Source organism: Giraffa tippelskirchi, chromosome 7, assembly GCF_054371585.1.
Source record: "Giraffa tippelskirchi isolate mGirTip1 chromosome 7, T2T-mGirTip1v1.2.pri, whole genome shotgun sequence".
NCBI classification, from domain to species: domain Eukaryota; kingdom Metazoa; phylum Chordata; class Mammalia; order Artiodactyla; family Giraffidae; genus Giraffa; species Giraffa tippelskirchi.
This window is the reverse complement of record NC_137281.1, coordinates 55,460,619-55,481,907: the sequence shown is the minus strand read 5'-3', so window position 1 is coordinate 55,481,907 and position 21,289 is coordinate 55,460,619. Positions and strand designations below refer to the sequence as shown.

Sequence of the window (21,289 nt, the reverse complement as noted above, 5' to 3'; positions counted from 1 at the left end):
CAGGCAAGAATACTGGAGTGGGTTGCCATTTCCTTCTCCAGGGGATCTTCCCAACCCAGGAATTTAACCCTTGTCCCCTGCGTCACCTACGCTGGCAAGTAGATTCTTTAGCACTGAGCCATCTGGGAGTTTAAAATCTTTGAAGGAGAGATACTTCCTTGGGGGAACAGAAGCCTTGCATCCACAGCCCTCTCCCTCCCTCTCTCCACTTAGTGACCTCCTGGCTTAGAAGGATCAAGTGAAAGGGGCGGCCCAGGAGGACTGAAAGGCTCCCCTCCAGCTTCTAGTTTCTAACGTCTACTTGTCAGGCAGTGGCTCCCATCTGGGAGAGATTCTGTTCTCCAGGGACTCCTGGCAGGGTCTGGAGGCACTCTGGGTCCTCATGGCTGGGAGGACACTGCTGGTGTCTAGTGAGCAGAGGGCAGGAATGGTGCTAAACGTCCCACAATATGCAGGATGGCCCCACATGCAGCAAAGAGTCATCCAGCCCGGAATGTCACTAATGTCACGGTTGAAACCCCCCTGTAAGGAGTTGGGAGCTGGACCACTCAGGAGGCTGAATTTATTCTACTGTAATCCTAGAGAAATCCCTTCAGCTTCCATCCTGAGAAAGAATGCCCGGCAGAGCCTCCGGGCGTTGGAAATAAATCTCAGGCTCCCTCGGGAGGGTTGGGGACCATCTACTTGGGATCGCAAAGGGGCTTCCCTCACCTCTCCACTGTATCTCCCACCTCACTTTCTCCTGTCTGGTGACTGCTTCCTATCTGACATTCAGAGACACCTCCCAGCAAGGCAACCCCATGGAGCAGCACCCAGTTTCTGGAAAAGCAAAACCAGTCACTCAGAGGGTGACATATTTCTTTATACCTCTGCAGTCATAGGTGTGGATGGACACTTTGATGTACCCTCTCCTTCAATAGAGATTCCAAGACGCATGATTGTCGGTTGATTGTTTGATTTCAGATGGATAGAAGCATCTTGTCTTGCTTTCAGTGTCTCGACATTTACATGTCCATTATTCATCCTTTCCACAAATCTTTTTTAAGATCTGCTCTGTACTACATCCAATGTTAAGTGTTAGAAATGAAATATTTGCCTGACATTATTTGTCACATTAGGTGACAGGGCCACCATACTGTCACAGTGGGGAAGGAAGCAGACTGTAGAGATACTGGCTGGGTTCGAATCCCAGCTATGCTGCCTTCTAGCTGTGCAATGCTGGGAAAGTTACTCAACCTCTCTTAGCTTCGGTTTTCTCATCCTTTAAAACAGCAGTGATGCATCATTTCCAGACTTGTTAGAAGCTAAATGACTAAATGGTCATGACGGAACAGAGTTTAAGTCCTCTAGTTCCCGTGTTTATATCCTAGCTCTTCTACTTTTTTTTTTTTTTTTTAGCTGTGTCACCTTGAGCATATTAAGTTCTAGGGTTCTCAGTTTTGTCCTCTGTAAAGTAGAAATAATGACCCGCCATGTACAGAGTCGATGTGGAGATTAAGGGAGATGATGCCTGCAAGCCAGTTAGCCTGTTACTGCTGGCATGTTGTAAGCACTCAGTAGACATAACCATTATAATCATGACTATCTATTACTATTACATTGCCTGCAATAATCAGAGTTGAAGTAGCTATTTTCATCCACATTATTCTAGATCTGTTTCGGTGTTTTAAACAGCCGTGGGTGGTGAGAGGCACGTATGCCTACGTCTTCTTTGTGCCAAGACTGTACCCTAATGAGCCTCAGGAGGGGAAGCAGCCCAGGCTGACAGGTCCTGCATGAGGGGGCTGCTCCCAGTGCTGCCTGCACACACGCTGCCGTGAGCTGAACCCTCTCCCAAGCTCTCTTCCTCCGTGCGAGGACTTCCTTAAAACCCATGAGGAATCCCAAGCAATGAAACCCGGCGAGCCTGGTTATATAGACTCCACATTGTACACAGGCCTGCCTGCCCTGGTTTGTACAGGTGATCTGGGTTGAGTCAGGGTCTGTTCGAAGTGCTCAGTTACAGAACATCTGGAAGTGAACAGACCTACTCCGTCAAGTCCGTGGGGGCCAAAATGCTGTATCATTCAGTTTTGCAGCAATGCCTAGGATTGCGTTGACAATAGAAGCATCTAAAAAATAGTGTCATAAGTGGCTTCTGGGGTCTGTACTCGGTGAGACTATTGACTCATTCACTTGGAAGCATGACCAATTCCAGACTGTAGAACTTTTTTAAAAAGTTATTTTCTTCCACATACAGATGGCCGATGGGCACATGAAAAGATGCTCTACATCACTATTCAGTTCAGTTCAGTTCAGTCGCTCAGTCGTGTCCGACTCTCTGCGACCCCATGAATTGCAGCACGCCAGGCCTCTCTGTCCATCACCAACTCCCGGAGTCTACCCAAACCCATGTCCATCGAGTCGGTGATGCCATCCAGCCATCTCATCCTCTGTCGTCCCCTTCTCCTCCCGCCCCCAATCCTACCCAGCATTAGGGTCTTTTCCAATGAGTCAACCCTTTGCATGAGGTGGCCAAAGTATTGGAGTTTCAGCTTCAACATCAGACCTTCCAATGAACACCCAGGATTGATCTCTTTTAGGATGGATTGATGGATCTCCTTGCAGTCCAAGGGACTCTCAAGAGTCTTCTCCAACACCACAGTTCAAAAGCATCAATTCTGCGGCGCTCAGCTTTCTTCACCGCCCAACTCTCACATCCATACATGACCACTGGAAAAACCATAGCCTTGACTAGACGGACTTTTGTTGGCAAAGTAATGTCTCTGCTTTTAAACATGCTATCTAGGTTGGCCATAACCTTCCTTCCAAGGAGTAAGCGTCTTTTAATTTCATGGCTGCAGTCACCATCAGCAGTGATTCTGGAGCCCGAAAAAGTAAAGTCTGACACTGTTTCCACTGTTTCCCCATCTATTTCCCATGGAGTGATGGGACCAGATGCCATGATCTTAGTTTTCTGAACGTTGAGCTTTAAGCCAACTTTTTCACTCTCCTCCTTCACCTTCATCAAGAGGCTCTTTAGTTCCTCTTCACTTTCTGCCATAAGGGTGGTGTCATCCGCATATCTGAGGTTATTGATATTTCTCCTGGCAATCTTGATTCCAGCTTGTGTTTCTTCCAGCCCAGCGTTTCTCATGATGTACTCTGCATATAAGTTAAATAAGCAGGGTGACAATATACAGCCTTGATGTACTCCTTTTCCTATTTGGAACCAGTCTGTTGTTCCATGTCCAGTTCTAACTGTTGCTTCCTGACCTGCATACAGGTTTCTCAAGAGACAGGTCAGATGGTCTGGTATTCCCATCTCTTTCAGAATTTTCCACAGTTTATTGTGATCCACACAGTCAAAGGCTTTGGAGAACCCCATGAACATCACTATTAGAGAAATGCAAATCAAAACTGCAATGACCACACATCAGTCAGAATGGCCATTACTAAAAATCCTACAAAAATAACAAATACTGGAGAGGGTGTGGAGAAAAGTGAACCCTCCTACTCTGTTGGTTGGAATGTAAATTGCTACAGCTGCTATGGAGAACAGTGTGGATGTTCCTTAAAAAACTAAAAATAAAGCTCCAGCAATCCCCTCCCCCAGGAATATATCTAGACAAAACTGTAATTGGAAGAAATGCATGCACCCCAATGTTCACAGCAGCACTATTTACAATAGTCAAGTCATGGAAACGACCCAAGTATTCATTGACAGAGGAATAGATAAGGAAGACATGGTATATATATCCAATAGACTACCGCTCAGCCATAAAAAAGAATGACATAATGCCATTTGCAGCTACAGGGATGGACCTAGAGATTTTCAAACTAAATGAAGTAAGTCAGAAAGAGAAAGGCAAATACCATATAATATCACTTAAATGTGGAATCTAAAATATGACATAAATGAACTTATCTATAAAACAGAAACAGACTGACAGACATAGAGAACAGACTTGTGGCTGCGAAGGGAGAGGAAGGGAGAAATAAATTAGGCATTTAGGACTCAGATATATGCTATTATATACAAAATAGATAAATACTAAGGACCCATGTATAGCACAGGGAACTGTATTTGATATCCTGTAGTAAACTCTCTCTATATATATAAAACTGAATCATATTGCTGTACACCAGAAACCAACACAACATGTAAATCAACTATACTTCAATAAAAAATAAATTAAAAAAAGAAAAGCACCAAAACCACTGAAGAACTGTTTTCTCCCAATAGGAAAAATGTCATACTCAATGGAGGCATTTAAAAATATACCCCTTCAAGGCAAAAAAAAAAAAAGAAAAGCTGACAAAACCGTCTAATTTCCATCATCCAAAATAACCTTATTTTTTTTTTCCTTCCAACATTTTTCTTTTGTGCATTTGGGGGTTTGTTTTGATTTTCTTTTGTTCAGGGGGTTGACATTTTTTAGAAATGATAATCACACTGTAAAAAATTTTGCAGACTGCTTTCTTCCCCCTCTAATAGACTCTTTGGCATTTTTAACCCTCATTCTTGTTCAGGTGCTAAATCACGTCTGGCTCTTCGCGACCCCATGACTGCAGCACGCCAGGCTTCCCTGTCCTTCATTATCTCCCTGAGTTTGCTCAAACTCATGGTCACATATTATTCCAACAAATGTTTATGTCAGGTTTTATTCAACTGCCCTCCCCACTCCTGGACATCTAGGTTATTTTTAGTGTTATGGGTGCAATAAATATTTTGGATACAAAAATTTTTTTCTCTTCTTGTTATTCCAAATGTAGGACTACTTCCTTAAGATAATTCTCAAAAGTGGAATTGTTAGGTCAGAGAATTTTAAAGACTTTACAAGGTACTTTAAAGACTGTATAAAAACTCTGCAAGCATTTCCTGCTTGGTGTGGATATGACTTCAGTTTTGTATAAATGTGGGTGAACTGCTGCCCACCTTCCCAGCCTCTACCCAGCTCTTAGCTGTGGGGACCTTCCTAGATCCACCCTCACCCCATGACTCCCTAGGGTCTGAGTGTTGTCCTAAAGCTGTCCCCTGGGTTTCAGTCCCCGTGACCGCCTGTGAATTCAGAGTAGCCTGGCCACCCTGGCCCAAGGCGTGGCCCTGTCAGCTGAGACAGTGGGCCCCTGAGCGGGAAAGGAAAGTGTCTGGAAGACAAAAACCTCCCTCATCCCTTGACTTTTTTCCCCCTCGGTGTATTGAGCCTGTTTTCTGTCTCGTTGCCATAGCAACGTAACCTCAGGCTAATAGATACTCCTTGGTGCTTAGAGGGAAAAAACTCAGCTGACAGACAAGCCAGGACAATGCAGGAAAGAACAGGTTAGCCCCAAATGCCCCTCCATAACTCCGCAAAGCAGCAGAGGTAATTAAAAATTCGACTTCAGGGTCGCGCAGACTCCAACAGAAGGAAGGTTCCAGGCCCAGCAGAGTCACGTTTCCAACGCTGATTAAAAGGGACAAAGATAAATCAGATGACCTCAGCTCTCCTCTCTGCTTTGATGGAGAACCTTTCCAAGCATAAGTCTTTTTAGGCGCTCTTTCTTCCCTTTGGGGAATTAGATGACTTCCAAAGAGCCTGAAATGATCGCACAGGTTAGGTGGAATGGACGGCCTATTGCAGTATCCCACCATCGATCTTGTCAGTTTTCCCTCACAGCCGCCCTAACTCCCAGGTCCCGCTGGTCTCCCCCCTCTCCTCGTCCCCTGCTCTGCCTGCGGGCATCCCTCTCGGGCCGTCTTCTCAAGACTCACCTCCAGTCCGGTCCGAGCCCCCCAGCCCAGACCGAAGACAGCCCCGCCGACCCAGCTCGGCACAGCGTCGCCGGCGCTGACTCTCGGGTCCCTGCATGAGCTGTCTTCCCCTTTCAGGACTCTGTGCAGGCATTTTCTCTTCCAGGAAAACGCCTCCCACCCTTACAAGCCCCGGAGTCATTTCCCACCCACAGGGCTCTTCATTCAGGCCCAGCTTGTAGCTCTCCCCATGCTCTCCTGGATGCAGTGTGTGGGTGGGGTTCCCACCGTGGCAGCCGGCGGGGCGGGGGGCGTTGTCTGCAGAAGGGATTGCCTGTGTGTTCATCTCGCTGAGTGCTGCCTGGTGCAGGGTAGGTATCCAACACTGGAATCTGTTACCCTCACAAAGCTGGGTGATTTCCTGAAAAGGGTAACATTAGTCTATCTGGGGAAATGGGCAAAGACCTCGACCTTCTCCAGCCCAAACCCCTCATTCATAACATCAGCATCCAACATACACCGGTGAGCATTTGGGTGCCGAAATTGTTGACAGAGTTGTTGTTTGGGGAACAGAACTCAAAGTTCATATTTGAGAACCTTTTTTAGGAAATTTCAAACAAGTAGCAAATCCTGACCCACCTCCGCCCCCACCAGCCACGTGCCCATCGAGGCAGCCTCCGCAGTGAACACCTGGTCAGTTTGTCTTCTTTGTTGCCTCCCCTCCCCCACTGCTTTTCTGGAGTATTTTAAGGCAAATCCCAGACATGATGTCATTTCATCTAACAATATTTTATCAGCTGTCTAGGTGAAAATCCTACCTCTTCTACCTACGCTGTCTGTGACCTTGGGCAGATTAAGTAACCTCCCTGATCCTCCTGTTGTGTGTATGTAAAATGAGAGTTATCGTGGCACATCCATCATAGGGTTATAATGAGGAGCAAATGGACTATTCTTCAAAAAAACACTTGATGCTTGGCATTTGCCCAGCTTGTGTGCCAAGTGGTTGGTGTTAGCCATTAAAATCACCATTATTACCATCATCCTTACTGATGTTAGCCATTAAAATCACCATCATTACCATCATCCTTACTGATGTTAGCCATTAAAATCACCATCATTACCATCATCCTTACTGATGTTAGCCATTAAAATCACCATCATTACCATCATCCTTACTGAATCTACAGCCCAGTCCCAAGCATTTGTGACACAAGAGACATACAAATGTTATCAACCACTAATCATAGCTCTGGCAGTTGAAGGAGAACAGATTGGAGCGTGGAGACCCTGGAGCCTCAGAGATCAAATAGGAGGCTGGAAAAGTCATCCCGGAGGGAGGTGATGGGGCCTTGAACTAGACAGCAGTGGAGGGTGGAGAGAACACACAGGGAGGTGAGAGAAAAGACCTCCGGGGGGGTGCTTGCTGCAACTAAAAGTCGAGTTTAGATACCGGTGGACTAGAGAGAGTCAGCTAAGGGAGGGGAGAAGGTGTGAGATGATGAAGTTTCCTCTGAGAGCCCTTGTCTTTGCTGCACTGATGGGACTTGCTGGGAAAGACACGTGACACGTGAGGCTGCTGGTTATGGCAGCACATGGCTTCCCTTGTACAGCTGGTGGTTCATTTCACTTTGAAGCCACTTACACATCTCTGTGAAAGGCTCCAGACCCCCTCCCCACCCCATGAGCTTCCTTCCCACCCCACCTCCCCCACTCTGCAACCTCGCTTCACTGTCCTGATAATCAAAGTAGAGTTGGTACTTTATCCACCACCACTTTTACAACTTATTCTCCATGAATACATGCTCACCGTGGACCTTTTAAAAAAGACACACAAAAAATATCATCTCGCTTGTATGTGGAATCTAAACTGGCAAAATCACAGAAGCAGAGAGTAGAAGGGTGGGTACCAGGGGTTTGGGGGCGGGGTGGGGAAGGAGAGATGATGGTCAAAGGGAACAAAGTTTTATGCAGAATAAGTAAGTTTTGGAGATCTGCTATGTGGCGTAGTGCCCATAGCTAACAATACTGTATTGTGTACTTAGCATCTGCGAAGAGGGTAGAGCTTACATTAATTGTTCTTGTGTCTGTGTGTGCTCAGCTGCCCAGTCACGTCCGACTGCTTGTGACCCCATGGACTGCAGTCCGCCAGACTCCTCTGTCCATGGGATTTCCCAGGCAAGAATACTGGATTGGGTTGCCATTTCCTTCTCCAGGGGATCGTCTTGACTCAGGGATCGAACCTGCATCCTCAGCATCTCCTAACTGTTCTTACCCCCGAATAATAACTGTGATAAAAAGGGTGAGAGAAAACATGGAGAGGTGATGGATATGTTTATGGCCTTGATGGTGGTGATGGTTTCACAGGTGTACACTTATCCTCAAGTTCATTGAGTTGTAACCATTAACTAACTATGTATAGCTTTTTACATGGCAATTATACTTTAATAGCATGCTTTAAAAAATAAAGATAAAAAACAGACCAAGATGGGAGGCCTAGAGGGGCTGGGCCCCAGTGCTCAGATCTGCCTGATCTCTCAGAGACCCGCTTCTTGGAGTTCAGAGGGGAAGAGGCTTTTAAGGTTCTTGCTGTTTCCAAACCGGAAGCATGCACAGGGCCGTGGCCATCAGCCCTGCTCCAAAGCACTTGGCCTCAGGAGCTAGTGACCTTTGAGGAGGTGGCTGTGTGTTTCACTCAGAGCCAGTGGGCCAGTCTGGACTCTGCACAGAGGGCCCTGTACAGGGAGGTGATGCTGGAGAATTATGCAAATATGGCTTCCCTGGTGTCTCCATTCCCCCAGACCCATCTGGTCTCCCAGCTGGAGAGAGGGGAAGCTCCAGGGGACCCCAGTCCCTGGGAAGCCCAGGTTTTGAGAGGCATCTGTCTAGGTGGCAAGTCCCACATCAAGACAGAAGTGCTGGCGGTAGGACCCTACCAAGGTAAGGAGCCTGGCGAAGATCTGGGTTCCAACAGCACCCTGGCCCAGCATCAGAGGATCCGCGCCGGGGAGAAGCACTAGGCGTATAAGGAGTGTGGAGAGGACCCGCACGGGGGAGAAGCCCCGCGCGTGCAAGGAGTGTGGAGGGGACCCGCACAGGGGAGAAGCCCCGTGCGTGTGAGGAGTGCGGCAGGGCCTTCCGTCGGAGCGCCACCTAACTGCAGCACCAGAGGCTACGCACGGGGAGAAAGTCTATAAACATAAGGCATGTTGGAAAGGTTTCGGGTGTAGGTCACTTTTTATTGTCCATCGGCGCATCCACACCTGGGAGAAACCCTGGGGATTTTTCCTGTGCGGATACAGTCGTAAAAGTGAAAGTGAAGTCGCTCAGTCGTGTCCGACCCTTGGTGACCCCATGGACTGTAGCCCGCCAGGTTCCTCCATCCATGGGATTTTCCAGGCAAGAATACTGGAGTGGGGTGCCATTTCCTTCTCCAGGGAAGCTTCCCAACCTGGGGACTGACCCCAGGTCTCCAGCATTGCAGGCAGACGCTTTACCGTCTGAGCCACCGGGGAAGGCCGATACAGGAGTAGCTGGACTCGAAAGCTTTGCCAGGCTCCTTACACTTGAAGGGCTGCTCCCCAGTGTGGCTCTGGTGCCGGAGGAGCTTTGAGTTACACGGGAAGATCTTCCCACATTCTTTCGATTTGTAGAACTTCGTGCCGCCTCGAAATATCAGATGGGGATTCAGACTGGAAGCCTGACACACCGCCTTACTTGCAAAGCCCGAGTGCTGAGACAGGTCTGCGAGCCGCCCTCCGCGGGCCTGCCGTGGCCTCGGTGCGCTCAGAGGCTTGCTGCCTGCTGCATGGATGCAAGGTGCGCAGGAAAGGCTGCACGTGCCACGGCAGCTTGTCCGGCGCCAGCAAGTGCAGCCTGCGGAGGAGAAACGCAGCCAGGCTCTGGGCCGCCCGCCCCTGCCGCGTCCCCGGGGCCCCTGCACCTGCAGCTCGCGGCGTCTCTAGGCCCGGGCGCCGCTCCGGCGGGGCCTCGCCTCACGCTGCCCTCATTCCTGAGCCCCGGCCCGTGTCCACGCCGCCGCCCGCCTCTGGGGTCCTTTCTTGCCCCGTCCAAGTAGTGCGTGACTTCCGGGGTCTTCCTCCCGCCGCGAAGCCATCCCCAGCTACTCTGACCCCTTCTCCGCGTGGCCTCTCTCGGGCACTCCTCTGGCTGTTACAGCAAATCTCTAACCTACCTTCAGCTTGATCTGGAGCTTTGACACTGTATCTGTGTTCCTACTATTTCAGCATAAACTCCATTGTAATTGAAAAAAAGAAAAAAACAAAGATAAAAAACAGAAAAAGCATAATGGAGAAAATAAAAACTAGCCATCATCCTACTACAGATATACACAGGGTTGGTTGGGTTGATATAAGCGCTCATTTATTCTTTACATTAATATGTATTCTATGAAGGCATGACCACACTGAATATATAATTACTCTTTCTCCTTAGCGAGTCGATAAGAAATGGAATGAGGTGACCTTTCAGGGTTATCCTAAAATTCCCTTAACCATCCTGATAAGACATTGATAGACATGTTTTGCTTCCAATTTTTTCCTCTTAAATATCAAATAAGAATTTATTAATACTCAGTTAGTGAATATTTTACACATAAAGCTTTACTCAAGTTCCTTAATTTTGCTTCTTTGAAAAGGCTGCTGCTGCTAAGTCGCTTCAGTCGCGTCTGACTCTTAGCGACCCCATAGACGGCAGCCCACCAGGCTCCTCTGTCCCTGGGATTCTCCAGGCAAGAACACTGGAGTGGGTTGCCATTTCCTTCTCCTGAAAAGGCTGCTGCTCCCAGGAAACCCAAGGAGAGAATCGAGTATTTACCCTCCCATCCCTGTAGGAGCTGCCCACCACTCAGAATCAACCAATACATGAAGAAGTGGGGCTCCTTCTAAAAGGAAGGCAGGTGATAAATGAACCCAGAGTCTTGGAATCAGAATTTCACAGCCCCCACTACATTAATGGGTCTGGGCCTTGAACATCAGGAAAAGAGGGCCAACCAGCCATTGTGTGTCTGCCAGAGGACACAACAGCGCCTACAGTCTTGGTCTGATCAAACCTCCTACCAACCTGGAGGAAATATGGAGCACAGGGGCCCTGCTGGACAGTACTGGTTGTCTGCAAGTCACAGAATCCAGACCGTGGGAAGGAAACCACCACCAAGCAACTCAATATTTCAACTTGCAAGGAACAATGGCAACAATAATGAGATAGGAGATTCCACACAGGTGTGCGGAATCAAAGCTGAGATAATTCCTTTTCAGTTGCCCTAGAATGAGAAGAGCTGTAACTGTGACTCTCTGCTACCTTCCTACATGCAGTAATATTTAAGCCAAGTGCCAAATAGGTCCTATCCAGATATTAACACATGGTACACCAGACCCCTCGCAGAGAGATCTTACCACTCCTGGGAAGGGACTGGTCTTTCTTGTTTCTTGCTGTGAGTCAGCCAAGCCCAGAGCCTCACTCGTGGTGGGCAGTGGATATTTGTTACATGAAGCACCATTTAGGTCAAGTCTAAAACATCAGAGCCCCAGGATTGCCAGAAGTGGCGTGCCTCTGCATTCTCAACAAACAGGTCTAGGCTGAAGCCAACACAACACTTTTCTAAAAATGTATTTAATTGGAGGATAATTGCTTTACAATAGTGTGTTGGTTTCTGCCATACATCAACATGAATCAGCCATAGGTATACACATATCCCGTCCTCCCTCTGGAACCTCCCTCACACCTCCCACTCCATCCCACCCCTCTAGATTGTCACAGAGCACGGGGTGAGCTCCCTGTGTCATAATAACAAATTCCCACTGGTTATCTCTTCTACATATGGTAAAGTGTATGTGTCCATGCTACTCTCTCAATTTGTCCCTCCCTCTCCTGTACCATGTCCACAAGTCTGTCCTCTACGTCTGCCTCTCCTTTGCTGTCCTGCAAATAGTTTCATCAGTGGTGACCCCATTGATATAGGTTGCTTTCCATCCACATTTTAAGCAAATCTGACCTAACCAGTGAGCGTTTTGAGGTCAGAGACCATGCAGCCCCCACTGGGTACCACATTCTCTTCCTAGTCCTGAGGACGGAGCAGAAACCAGTCTCTGGTGGCAAGTCCCTGGCCAGGTGTCCTAAGTGTACTGTGAGGAGGCAGGTGTCTGCCCTTGAATGGGAGGTGTGGAGCGGGGACTGAGACTTCACACAGTCTCAGCTAGAGCTGATTCTTTCCCTCCAGGGGACATTTGACAAATGCCTGGGAACATTTTCATCTGTCACACTGGGGGTGCTACTAGCATCTAGTGAGTAGAGCTCAGAAATGCTGCTAAACATTCTGTGATGCACAGGACAGCCCCTGCAACCAAAGATTCTCTGACTCCAAAAGTCAGTGCTTGCTAGTTTGAGAAACTCTTCAAGAGAGAGTGGAATTAAGTGTTACAACCCAGGAGCAACAGGGTGCGTGTGGAAGTGCAGAGGAAGGACATTCTACAGGGTTCCACGAGGCAGCACCCCATGCCCCGCGGCCCCTCCTCTCCGCCTCCGGCCGCCTCCCGGCTCCACACCCCTGGCAACAGTGCACCAGGCCCTGGGGGTTCACAGGGCTCGGTGTGAAGCTGACATCTTCACATCCCACAACGTGACCTGGGACAAGCCACGTCACCTTGCCAAACCTCAGTGTGATCTCAGCTCTCCTCTGCAAGCAACAGGGGCTCCAGAAGAAAAGAGAGGGTATTTGTATGTACCCTTGATTGACAGTCTGACAAGCTCCCGCTCACCTCACAGAGATCAGGCTTAGAAAGTGCTGTGCTTGGTGAGGCATCTGCTGAGCATTTGTCACGTGTCGGCTGCTGTGATGAGAGCGAGCATCGTCCCCCACAACCCCAGGGGGATGCACCGCCACTGACTTGTTGTTTACAGTTACCTGAGTTTTATTTTATTTTTTTATTAATTTATTTATTTTGACTCTGTGGGAGAAGGTGAGGGTGCAACGATCTGAGAGAATAGCATTGAAACACGTATATTACCTGAGTTTTAGATTCGGCTCTGTCCCTGAGACTCTCACCTTCTCCTAATGTAACCTGAAGGCAGGTTATATTACTGCAGTCCAGAGCCTAAAACCTTCTTTTCCTTCCTGTCTTAGTGGAGGATCCACAAGATCCCCTTCAAAGTAGTGGGGGATCAGCTTTCTACTGGAGTGCTTTGTTTGCAAATGCCTCTTATATAAACACAATTACTCTTTTATTTCTACTCCTTACTTGAGAGAGTCCCCAGACAAGTTGTCCCAGGCATATCTGCCTCTGTTGGCCACCTCTAATTTTGCACCCTGGACATCCTAACCCTTATCTAAATGACAGCCATGTCTAGATGACACAATCTATGTTATCTCAATTCTCTTAAGTACAAAAATGCTCCCCAAACGGCCTGCAAACAAGCCCTTTCTCTGGAACTCTAAGGAAAGGTCACCTCTGCCTTCTAAACTGTAGTTTCCTAAATGTCAGCAGCTCTGGCTGTCATCCCTTTGGAAAGATTAGAACTTTCAAGATTTTGAAGTGTCTTTGGGCCTCCTTATAGTTCTAACCCTTTTCCATTACTTCCACATTTCACTGTTCCATGGGAAATCCTTCAGGTGTCGTGGAACAGAAAACCTTCAGGTGTCATTATCCATCAGGGAATGAATAAAACTAGTATTATCTGGAGGCAAGGTCCAAGCAGGAATAAGAGTTTCTCTCTCTGGCTGGAGGATTTTGCTAAAGGATTTGAAGCAAGAATCAGTTGACACGATATTCTGTAAGTTCTGCAACTGTTGTGTGGGATTTCAGGAGTGGCAGGAGCTCAAGTGATGATGTAACTCATTTGCAGCAGACTTGAGAATTTTAATTCAAGAGGATTTTCAAAGCATCATCACCAGCATTGCCCTCAGAGTTCTGGTGGCTGTCAATGACTCATGCTTGGAGTAGAGCAATATTTCCTTAAACTCTTAATATTTCTATGTCCTTCTCCTTGGCTGAGTGACAAACTCCTACTTGACCTTCAAGTCTCGGTCTGTAAGTTCATTCCTGCCAAGAGTTTTCCCCTGATTTTCATCCTTCTCCTAACCCCAATTGCTTCCTCTTTTGTGCCTGTCACACTTCAAACATCTCTCTTATGGATTGTACAGCAGATATTTTTCTGCAGGGAACAAGAATCATTTCACGCATTTTTTTTTAAATCTGCCCCCGCCCCAGACTTCACTTATATGTTGGAATAAGCATCCTTGAAGTGTCCAGTTTAATTCTACTCCACCATCCAAATTTGACACTGGGGAACATTGTTAAAGAAAATCAAACAAACATTGGAGGCAATTCACTAGATTTTTTTTTTTCATCTTTTGCTTTAGTTCAAAATACAACTGGACTAGAATATACAGTGCAGCTTGATTATGGGCTGTAGATTTCTGCAGAACAATTCTGGCTTTTGCCTCAATGTTTACTTCATTTGAACTCCTCTTGACCGCAGTACAAATTTGATCATCAATGTCAATGTCATCCAGGTTCCCAAGGAAACAAGGACCAGTTGCTTCATCTGATTCTATTGTCTTGCTTTTTTGTCTTCCCTCTTCCTCACTCTCCAAATATCCTGTCCCTCTTCTAAGCCAGTGCTCCTACCAATGGCCCCTTAAAAATCTTCTTGGAGTATCCACACTATTTTGTGGCCAAGCAGACACTTCTTTTAAAATGACAACTTACTGTCTCGTTGTTTTAACAATGTTTGGCTTCCATGCAGTGACAGAACTAGAATGGGGCACGGTAGGTGACTAGGGTGTGAAATTTAAGGAAGCACTCACCCTTGGGTGCTAAACCACCACTCAAATGACCCTGGGAGTGAGCACCCCCTTAAATGCCCCACCCTAACCCACGCCTTGCATCACTGTACAGATCCATTTGCATCTAATCCAAAAAGGAACTGTGTTTGAATTTTTTTTCCACCTTCCCAGTGGGTCAATCCATGATTCTGGACATTTTATTTTTTCAGTCACTCTTCCGTGTAGGTCAAAATCTCAGAGCTCACTCACTTTAGATTCTCACAGGTTCTTGACAGAACATAAATCCCAGATTTCAAGTCTTCCTGAAATGAATGTGTTACTTTTCCACATCCACTTTGGATTTTAAGCAATCATCCATTCCCCCCAAAGATGAATATCATTAATATGAGTCATCTTCCAAATACGAATTGGGTAGATGTGCTTCTTAATTAGAGTATTACTCATTTCTTCTTTTTCAAAGCTTTTAATTTATCATCTAATAGACAGTGATCCATGGACTAATCCATCATAATTTTTTTTCCTCTTTTAGATGGCTAGGCTTATTACTATTCATAGCACAAGCCAAATGCTTTGGTTACTAAGTGGTATCATTTGTACTCTAATGAATTTGTGCCTTCCACAACACTGAAAAGGAAATGAAATATTGTGAAACATTAAATGAGACCCCAAACAAAGATGGAGCATCATTAGCCCTCACTGCTCAAGCGTAAAGGAACTGACCACTCTGAAAATGACTGGATGGTGTAGATTTGTATGATCTGCACTGGACAACTGCACCCTTGCAGACTCTGGAATGTAGTGCCAACACCCCCAGCCAACTCCCAGAGCATCTTGCCCAATGTTCACTTTTGTTCTCCATCCTCATGTCCGCTAGCCTCTTTGCAGTCTCTCCTTTCATACTCGGCTCCCTCTTCCTGCAATGGTCCTCTCGCCCTTCTCTTCCTAGTCATGTTCTACTCATCCTTTAAAACCCAGCTCAACTGTCACTTCTTCAGAGGAGTTTTCCATGATCTTCCCAACCAGATTAGTTCCCCTATCCACGTTCTCTTAACACCATCTTAGCATTACCCAGCGGCAAGCCTCATTTATTTCAGTCATTCTGATTAAGTCTGTGTCTCTGTAAGACCATGAGCTTCTTGAAGGCTGGGATCTTGTAGGTTTGCTCATCATCATTTCCCCCAACTTTCATAAAACCACTTCTAGATCCATTGCAGGAGGAAATAAGAATGACCACAGTTAGTGTTCCTCTGTGAACATAGTCTGAGCCAATCACATTTTCCCCAGGGGTCATGCTTGAACACCAACTTGAATGCTACTGGACTTGGTTGAAATACAAACCAGTGGTACAGGATCAACTCTGGTGGGTTGTGACCCATTGGGGTGAAAGAAACAAATCAGAAGCACATTATTTAGATCATGAAACTCTTTTTATGATGACTAGCCTGTTTAGTCAGAGAAGGCAATGGGAACCCACTCCACGACTCTTGCCTGGAAAATCCCATGGACAGAGGAGCCTGATGGGCTGCAGTCCATGGGATCTCGAAGAGTCGGACATGACTGAGCGACTTCACTTTCACTTTTCACTTTCATGCATTGGAGAAGGAAATGGCAACCCACTCCAGTGTTCTTGCCTGGAGAGTCCCACAGACAGAGGAGCCTGGTGGGCTACAGTCCATAGGGTCACAAAGAGTTAGACATAACTGAGGAAGTAACATTTTCACTTTCACAGGCAGAAACATAGAAATAGGTGAAATTAATTTTAATCATATGTTTTCCTTTACCCAGGATATTTAAAATGCTATTGTTTCGATATTTTTAAATTAATTAATTTAATTGGAGGACAATTACTTTACAATACTGTGGTGGTTTTTGCCATACATCAACAAGAATCAGCGGCGGGCACATGTGTGCCCCCCTACCCTGACCCCTCCATCCCCCTCCCCACCCCATCCCTCTGGGTTGTCCCGGAGCACCAGCCTTCGGTGCCCTGCTCCATGCATTGAACATGCACTGGTCATCTCCTGACATTAAGCAGATAGTTTGCACTCCTTTTCATTATGATTAAATCATTGAAGTGTGCTGTGTATTTCACACCCCAGCACATCACCGCTGGGACCGACCGTGGTTCAAGTGCTCAGTGTCACGTGCAGCTAGTGGTCACGTGCCAGGCTACACCACATCAGCTGGACTTTTCTCCTGAAGGCAGTGGGGAGAGGGTCTAAGCAGAGGAGTGCTTTAGAAAAACCTCCTTGGCAGCCACAAGGGAGATCAGTAGCTTTCTGAACGCTGTCACTTCCATCTTCTGGGCACTGACACCCATGCAGGTGCTTCAATTCATAAACTGGCAACTTGGGAGCAAAATCTCTCTTTGTAGATTTTATCTTTGATGATGTCGTTGGAGGGAAGCACTGGGGTGCACACACCAAAGACCCATCTGCTCTGGTTTCCCCGAGCCCTCAAAGGGCAAGCTGCACTCTCAATCCCCACGTGGTTCCCACACCGTTCAGATGATGACTTGCCACAGACCCCTTCGATTTTTCATCTTTGGGTTTCTCCTCTGTTGAAACTCTGATGCCTGTGGTCACCTAAGAGGTTTGAGGTGCAGATAAAATGAAGCAACATGTGTAAAATGCCTCACGCTGTGCTTCATAAAGAATTGATCAAAAACGGTATTGAGTTTCTTTCCCTCTGAGAGCTGTCATAAAAGATTCTTCCCACCCCCAAGAGCAGCCCAGGAGGACTGTAAACTTAAACAGCATGACTGGGGATCAGATTCCTAATCCTTTCTCCATCCCCCACATAAGGAACTTCAAGGAGTCAGTTCACTTCAGAAAGAAATGTACAAAAAATATGCAGATTAGAGCCAGCTCGGCAGGGAGCTCTTTTCCTAGCACCACAATCAGCTTTAACTGGTAAGAAAACAGCTTTTTCTGTTTCCCTGGGCTCTACCTTATTGGAGAAGCAGTTTAAAAACTGTTCCTAATCTCCAAGGAGTTTCCAGGTGTTTAATAACTTGCCTGGGAAATAAACAACTGAATTCTGGGAAACCATTATGTGAGCATCAAAGGAAGCAGCATGTTCTGGGCAGAACTGGGGAAAAGCATTGGTTTTTGAAGTCTGACAGATCGGAGTCGGAAACATGATTCTGTCGCCCATAGCCATATAACCTTTGGACAAATTGCTTATGTCTTTGAGCACCAAGGTACTGATCTGTAGAATGGGATAATATGTATCTTGCAAGGGAAGAATTATACATTCAAGGTAACAATGTATTAATTATCTACGACTGCATGACAAATTATCTCTAAGACTTACTGACTTAAAATAACTTTGATCTCCGTTCCTGTGGGTGAGGACTCTGGGCAGGCTTAGCTGTGCCCTTTGGCTGCAGTCAAGGTGTCAGCCAAGACTGTGGTCTCATTTCAAGGCTTGACTGAGGGAGGATCTGCTTCCAAGCCCTCTCATTGGCTGTCGGCAGGATCCAGAGCCTCGGGGGCTTTTGAATCGAGAGTATCAGCTTCTCATTGGCTGTTGGCTGGAGTTCTCCCTCTGTTCCTTGCCACGGTGGTAGGGAGCGGGGAACCTCTCCATAGGGCAGCTCACAACATGGCAATTTGTGTCGTCAGAACAAGGAGGCAAGAAGAGTCAGAGAAAGAGACAGACTGCAAGACAGAAGTCAGTCTTTTATAACTTAACCAGGAAGGGACATCCCATCACTTTTGCTAGAAGCAAGTTGCTGGGTGCAGCTCACATTTAATGGTGGGGGAAATACACATGGAGGTGAGTCTCAGGAGGGGGCTGGGAGCAGTTTTAGAAGCTGCCTGCCACAATATTTAAAGATTCTTAGTAAACAGTAGCTGTTAGCACCAAAATACTTACTTGGAAAGCAATGTTCATCACAGAAATAGGAGAAACCTCCTGGATTATGTATTAGGGTCAGGGAATTCAACAACCACATGATGCTATCAATCTATAAAAGAGGTTGATTCTAACCAATGCTACCTTATCCAAAGAATGCATTTAAAAATAAATTTAATTTATAATGAACATTGATTTGACAACAGGTTACCAGATACCAATGTTTGGACATTAGAATTGAAAGGCACCTATTTCCCCTACATAATGTTTTATCATATATCTAAATCTCTCCCTAGTTATTATAGGATGCCCATGTTTTTATGGAGATGTAAAGATATGCACCTCGATTTTCTCATTTAACAATATTATAAAGGCATTTAACCCTACTGCACAGTCTTTAAAATTAGCACTTTAACAACCACAAAACATTTCCAATTGGCAGATATATGTCAGAACTTCGATTTACTTGACCGTTCCCTTATTCTGTAACATATAAGTTGCTCCAATGTTTTGCCATTGAAAGCAATTGAGGATCTTTTGTGTGGTAATTTTTCCCCCATAATTTGAATTGTGTCTTCAGCACAGAAGTCCCAGAAAAGCAATTAGAATATGCACCTTTTAATGGCTCTGTCAAGTTTTCATTCAAATGGGAAACTGGCTTTGGTTTTTCTATAAGCAAGCACTGCTCCATAAACCCCAGACTGAGTTTAGGCAGACACCCTAGTTTACTTAAAAAAAAAATTTTTTTTACACCATGGCACCTAGCCTATAAGCAACAATTAGTGAATGTTTGTGGATTGAATGAATGCATGAACAAAGATATTTAAAACTGAAACTTCAGGGAAAAAATTTTAAATAGATCTGTTGTTTCTTTAAAAAAGAAGTCAAGAGATGTTGCATTTCCATTTAGATTTTACTAAGAGATGTGGAGGATTTATCCATGCCAAGCCGTGGCGTCCTGTTCAGTTCAGTTCAGTTCAGTTGCTCAGTCATGTCCGACTTTTTGCGACCCCATGGACTGCAGCACGCCAGGCCTCCCTGTCCATCACCAACTCCCGGAGTCTACCCAAACCCATGTCCATCGAGTCGGTGATGCCATCCAGCCATCTCATCCTCTGTCGTCCCCCTCTCCTCCTGCCCCCAATCCTTCCCAGCATTAGGGTCTTTTCCAATGAGTCAACTCTTCGCATGAGGTGGCCAAAGTATTGGAGTTTCAGTTTCAACATCAGTCCTTCCAATGAACACCCAGAACCAATCTCCTTTAGGATGGACTGGTTGGATCTCCTTGCAGTCCAAGGGACTCTCAAGAGTCCTCTCCAACACCACAGTTCAAAAGCATCAATTCTTCAGCGCTCAGCTTTCTCCACAGTCCAACTCTCACATCCATACATGGCCCTCTGTTGCCATTTCCTTATTTTATTTAATCCCCACAGCACCCCCTAGTGTTCATTTTCCATACAGCAACAATGAAATGCTGGATGCCTCCGTCACATTCCATCACACACCTGCCTTTTCAAGAGGGTCCCAGGAGGCGTCCACGTACCTGTCTGACAAGCTCCCACCACGTGAGAAGAAACAGGCCCCTCCCTGGGGAAATACTAGTTCTGAAGAAACCTCCACTTGGCTGGGAAAAAAATTTCCTGAATGTAGTTCAACCTGGGTCATGGGTCATTTTAGCCAAACTGCGAATCAGATTATGTAACATTTGAGTAAGCCGGGCACAAATGACCCTAGAAAAATAATTTGATAATTTTATTGGTCAAAATTTGCTCTGATTAATGGGTCCTGCCACTTTCTGCAGCATGTAACTCTTGGAACTCCACAGGCCTTTTTTTTTTTTTTTTTAAAGAAACGTTCCTCTTTTCATTTCTGGAGCTATCACTCTGATTTTTTAGACCTAGGAAACCAAGCTGGTTGCAAAAGAACAAAGAATGTGAATGACAAGCAGAATTTAAGTTGGAAACAATCGCCAGTTGAGCTGCTAAACTTGGACTGCAGCTCCCCCTGGTGGACAGCGAGTGGTTTGGCTTTTCCAGGTCCTCTTGTCACCTGGATGGCATCATCGGCTCAATGGGCATGAGTCTGAGCAAGTTCCTGGAGTTGGTGATGGACAGGGAGGCCTGGCGTGCTGCGGTCCATGGGCTTGCAAAGAGTCGGACATGCCTGAGCGACTGAACTGAACCTGTCACTTGGGTGACATCTCACCTCACCAGCGCTCTCTCTCCCTGTCTCCCAGGTGAAGGAGGCCATGCAGCGAATCCACGACCGAGGGAACATCGGCAAGTTAATTCTGGACGTAGAAAAGACCCCGACTCCACTGGTGAGTCCAAGGAAAGGCACCTGTTTGCTGCGGCAGGAGAGGGTTTTCAGAGGCAGGCACACGTGGGGTGGAGGAGAACTCTCTGCTCTCAGCTCTCTGCTGGGGCTGGTGGGGGAGACCCCAGGTAATCGAGTGAAGGATTAGTCACAGATGGGATGAATGCCAATAAGGAAAGGAAAAGGCTTTGGCGAGAACATTTCCAGAGCCATCTGAGGGCAGACGGGAGACGACAGAAACCACAGCCTGTGCCTGTTACACAAGCTCCCTCTTGGCTCCAAGTGGGAGGGATTCCTGGAAAAGATTCATAAACTCACATTCAGATCCCCAACAGAGTGATGTCACCTGCCTCCGAGCTGCCTCCTGCTGGCCCCAGGGCTTTTTTTTTTTCTTACCAGGACAACACCTTTACATGCAGGGACCCACACACACACCCTATCCCTCAGGAGTGAAGCATGTCACACACACATCCCAGACCCTCTTGCGAGGGTCCCTTGAGGGGCTCTGCAGTGTGGCGGTCAACACGCAGACTGCCCCCAGACTGCATGGATCCCAAGCCCAGCTCTGAACCCCTGCATGACCTGGGCAGTTGTTGTCACTC

The 21,289-nt window shown here is 46.6% G+C and overlaps 1 protein-coding gene across 1 annotated transcript in view; it reads left to right on the top strand.

The window, feature by feature from the left end:
• The window catches only part of VAT1L (vesicle amine transport 1 like), a 166,025-nt gene that overhangs the window by 140,203 nt on the left and 4,533 nt on the right, over positions 1 to 21,289 (top strand). The window contains exon 8 of the mRNA XM_081513888.1: positions 20,608 to 20,691. Coding sequence (XP_081370014.1) covers positions 20,608 to 20,691 — 84 coding nt within the window. The remainder of the gene's footprint in view (positions 1 to 20,607; positions 20,692 to 21,289) is intronic.